This window comes from Triticum dicoccoides, chromosome 4B, assembly GCF_002162155.2.
Source record: "Triticum dicoccoides isolate Atlit2015 ecotype Zavitan chromosome 4B, WEW_v2.0, whole genome shotgun sequence".
In the NCBI taxonomy this organism is placed as follows: domain Eukaryota; kingdom Viridiplantae; phylum Streptophyta; class Magnoliopsida; order Poales; family Poaceae; genus Triticum; species Triticum dicoccoides.
Window position 1 is genome coordinate 608136817 of NC_041387.1, and position 4282 is coordinate 608141098.

General features: G+C 41.7%; 1 protein-coding gene across 1 annotated transcript in view; it reads left to right on the forward strand.

Annotated features, from left to right (window-relative positions):
* The window catches only part of LOC119292880 (pumilio homology domain family member 4-like), a 4964-nt gene extending 2715 nt beyond the window's left edge, over positions 1-2249 (forward strand). The window contains exons 3-5 of the mRNA XM_037571556.1: positions 393-556; positions 1448-1706; positions 1789-2249. Of these exons, the coding sequence (XP_037427453.1) occupies positions 393-556; positions 1448-1706; positions 1789-1893 (528 nt within the window). The 3' untranslated portion in view covers positions 1894-2249. The remainder of the gene's footprint in view (positions 1-392; positions 557-1447; positions 1707-1788) is intronic.
* The last annotated feature ends 2033 nt before the right edge of the window (positions 2250-4282 follow it).

Below are 4282 nucleotides of genomic sequence, written 5' to 3' on the forward strand. Positions count from 1 at the left end.
ATGCATTCCTTTTCTATTCTCTTTTACATGTTTCTGAACGTACCTTGTGTTGGAGAAGAACCCATAAGACTAATATCAGTAGGAATATTTGATTGATGCTAAGGTTTCTTTTAACATGGGGATATGTCGATCATGAAGTTAATGTACCAGACCTTATACAAGTATATTCTGCACTTACAGTTGATCCAATGGTGAATGCCAACGTATAGAAATTTATTTATGGAGCAAGTATGATCGCCTTACAACTGTCAATAGCTCAATGTCATTTTGAACATCATAAGTAATGTCGGGTAAATTAGTAGTGTGTTATGGAGTTCTTGTTATCTTACTTGATTTGGTTATATTATTATCATCTGAGATGTATTTATTGATTTATTCTACTCTTTGGGCAGTTCATATTTGAGGCTGCTGCAACTCACTGTTTTGAAATGGCAATACATCGCCATGGCTGCTGTGTTTTACAAAAGTGCATAACTAGTGCACGTGGTGAATATCAGGCGAAGCTAATTGTGGAAGTGTGTGCTCATGCCTTTCAGCTCGCTCAAGATCCATTTGGGTAAACCCACCCTTCCTCTTTATTATCTTGTACTTTATGCTATTTATAAAGGAACAACATTCTTGCACTATGTCTTTACCAATTCTTTTGTGAAGCAGTTTTACTTGTCTGCTTACTTGTAGAGATCTTATCAGTGACATGTAATCAACACTAGATATATAGATTCATATTACTGGCGGATTTATTAATGGGAAGAATATCCAGCTTATACTGATAATACTTTTTCGATATTGTTGCTCGTTGCTTGCATTATATCATTAACCGATCTTTTGCTGGAGTAAGAGTTATCTTCACCTCCCTTCTCAGAAGAACCATATCTTCACACCATCAACTTGATTAGTCCCTTGACTCTAAAAATCTTATTTTTCCCAAAGTTTCTGTTGCTCTAGATTCAACTCATTTTCAGGTGATAACATGTAACAGTAATTAGTCTTCACGGTCTGTTTGCATTTCACAGACAATTACAATAAGCGTGCTGATAATGGTATGAACTGTGTGTTAATTACATGTACCAACCTTTGTTGGAATAACTATTTGCATGTTTCAATTTTTTTCTTGCTCCCTTGTATAATTTGGGAGTTAGACATCCCCAACCTGATTTATCTTTTGACAAGTAGTGAATGTATGAACTGTGTGCTAATTACATGAACCCAACCTTTGTTGGAATAACTATTTGCACGTTTCAATTTTTTTCTTGCTCCCTTGTATAATTTGAGAGTTAGACATCCCCAACCTGATTTATCTTTTGCCAAGTAGTGAATGTATATCCATCATGTGTTTCGTTTCTCTATCATGAGATAGCTTGGTATTTTTCAAGCAGAATGTTTGGCAACATGTAAGCTATATTAACTCATAAAACTAAAGTTCTTGCCTATTTCCCCCCTGTTTCAGCAATTATGTGGTACAGTATGTCCTGGACCAGAAAATTCCTTCTGCAAATGCACACCTGGCATCTCAGTTTGAAGGAAGTTATGTTTATCTCTCAAAGCAAAAAGTGAGCAGCAATGTGGTGGAGAAATGCCTGAAGGTCTTCTCAGATGAAGACAAAGCTGCCATAGTGTTTGACTTGATTTCAGTGCCTCACTTTGAACAACTGCTGCAAGACCCTTTTGCGAACTACGTCATTCATACTGCCCTTGTTAACAGCAGGGTAAGTGTTCCGATCCATATGAATTTTTCAAGTAGGTCAAACTACAGCATGCATATTGTTGACTATCGTTTTTCCTTGACAGGGCCATCTCCATAATGCCCTGGTTGAAGCAATCCGCCCTCATGAAGAAGCCCTTCGGACCAGTCCCTGTTGTAAGAGAATCTCTAGAGCCATCTCTAGGAGGTGAAAGGTGTACAATCTGCGGCGCCAAAGAAATCTGTATTGTTGTCAATTTATGTTTCACTAGCTGTTTACTATGATGTATCTGCACACGGTCTTCTGAGTTCAGAAGGGTGGTTTTTGGCTGCAAGAAAGGTTCGACACATCGTCAACTTCTGTAGAATTTACCAGGTGTTGCCATCCGAGATGTAAGTTTTGCTGCGCGCCTATTCCGATGGTGATGGTGTAGAGTTGTAAAGAAAAGAAAACGTGTGCTTTCCGAGTTGTCTATTTTGTATCTGCTGTATCGTTTTCCTTTGGATTGTGCGGATGGAGAATAATTATTAATGGTGGACAAGTTGCTATATATTTTTGTCAATCCAACTTGCTTGAACTCTTCTCTCCAGTTTTGGAAATGAAATAATAGCTCATCATGATCATGTCATGGGTATTACAGAAAATATATTTGCAGAGCTTACCTGTTTTGTATGGCGGGCATTTCATCCAGTACAGTAGATATACTGTCGGAACAAAGCTGATTGATTATATGAGCATATCACAATTGCAAACTTGGTACCAATTGTTTCTTTGACATAGTTTTCGGGTCGTTGAAGACCATTATCTGTTGATTGTATTTTCATAGAGATAGGGTGTGCTGATAATTTAACTAAAAGAAGCTGGTGTTTTCAGCAAATTTGCTTGTTTTGCTTGGCGATAGCATACTTGGCTTGATAAATTTGGTTACTATAGGTTTAAGAGACAATCATTTCCAGGTCTAGTTGTGGACTTGTGGTGGATGTGCTGAAATGGTACTACAACGTGTAATAAAAAGTAACCACGTAGACGCAGTGTAGATTCATTTTCAAGGTTTTCTTCTTGTGAACCAAACTGTCGTGGTCTTGTCAGGCCTGTTCTGTCGACAACACCAGAATTGCCACAGTACCGATTCGGTTTGCCAAGACAAACGACAGCCGTCGATCTACCATCCGAGGGACGCAGGGGAGTGGTACCGCTTCGAGGCCCGGATCATCGTCGCAGCCGTTGATCTGTGAACGAACGGCTGGTACCGTTTCACTTGCCTTTTTAAAAGTTACCGCGCTTTGTCGTTTTACTGTACCGATCGCTGTCTTCCCCTTTTAACCTCACTGAACCCCTTTTAAGCTCGCCTTCGGATTGTGGAGAGGGCATCTTGATTGTATCTGGGCTTGGCCCTTAAGCCGCCGTGTTCCGGCTGGCCAGAAACCCTAGCTCTCCTGCTCGAGTGAATGAAATCGATGCCCACAAATTGCCCTAAAATTTGAGTTCTTCCTTTCTGTTACGCGAGAATTCAGAGTCAGTGACAGTCAGCTCCTCTCAATTGGTATCGAATGCGTTGGTTGTTGTCCTTGGCGGCGTGATCTGAGTCCCAGATCTGATCTAGAGGCGGCGGCGAGAGGCGGCGATTGGCGGCGGTAGACCGATCGGCAGCAGAGAGGAAGGGGTAGTGGTTCCTGGAGAATCTTTCTTCAGAGTAAAATCCCACCCAACCCTCCCTTTCAGTGCTGCTCGTTCCGGCGGCGCGGCGTTTACTGCAATTGAAGAGAAAAGTTGCTAGTTGTGCGGGTTGGTTTCCGGGCAACCGGTGCAAAATCCCATCCCAACACTACCCGACTGAATCCTCAGGCTGGATCGGCACAGCATGACCAACAAGAGCCTGGCAGACATGGCTGGAGACCCAAGACACTGACCTATTGGAACTCGAGTCCCTGCAATTGGACATCAAAACTCTGAGACAGGAGCGAGAAGAGGACAGAAAGGAGTTCTATAATTTCACAGAGTGAGTAAACAAGAACTTTGCCAGCATCCATAGAAACTTCAAGAAAATACAGAGCACTTTGCAAAAGTTGGCCACTGAACAGTCGGGAGAAGAAGATGAAGATGAAGATGAGGGAAGGCCAGATCCTCTCTCTGGACATGGTAGTAATGCTGTTCCACCAGGAAGGCCTAAAGAACTACAAAATAACCAACTGGCCAATGACAAACAGGAACCAGCTACAGGGGGATCTGTTGTGTTAATTGACAAAACAACAGGCAGGGAACTGAACTTGGATGGCACTCCAAAAGGACCCTATAGGCACCCAAATCATGCTGCCAACAAGAAGGAGTTTCACACACCACAACAGCAGCAAGTTCAGGAAGCACAACACTTACTGACAGTTGAGGAATTTCCAGAAGCAGAGGCCAGAAGAGATAGACACAGACCATATGCTCCTGAAACCAGAAGAAATATACTTTCTGTCAAGCCTGCAAAGTTGAACATTGCTGAATTTGAAGGAGTAGATGCAGATTCATGGATACAAAATATAGAGCAATATTTCTCAGCTGCTAGAACACCAATTGAGCAAAGAACTGAAATAGCAGTTTCTTATCTGAAGGGT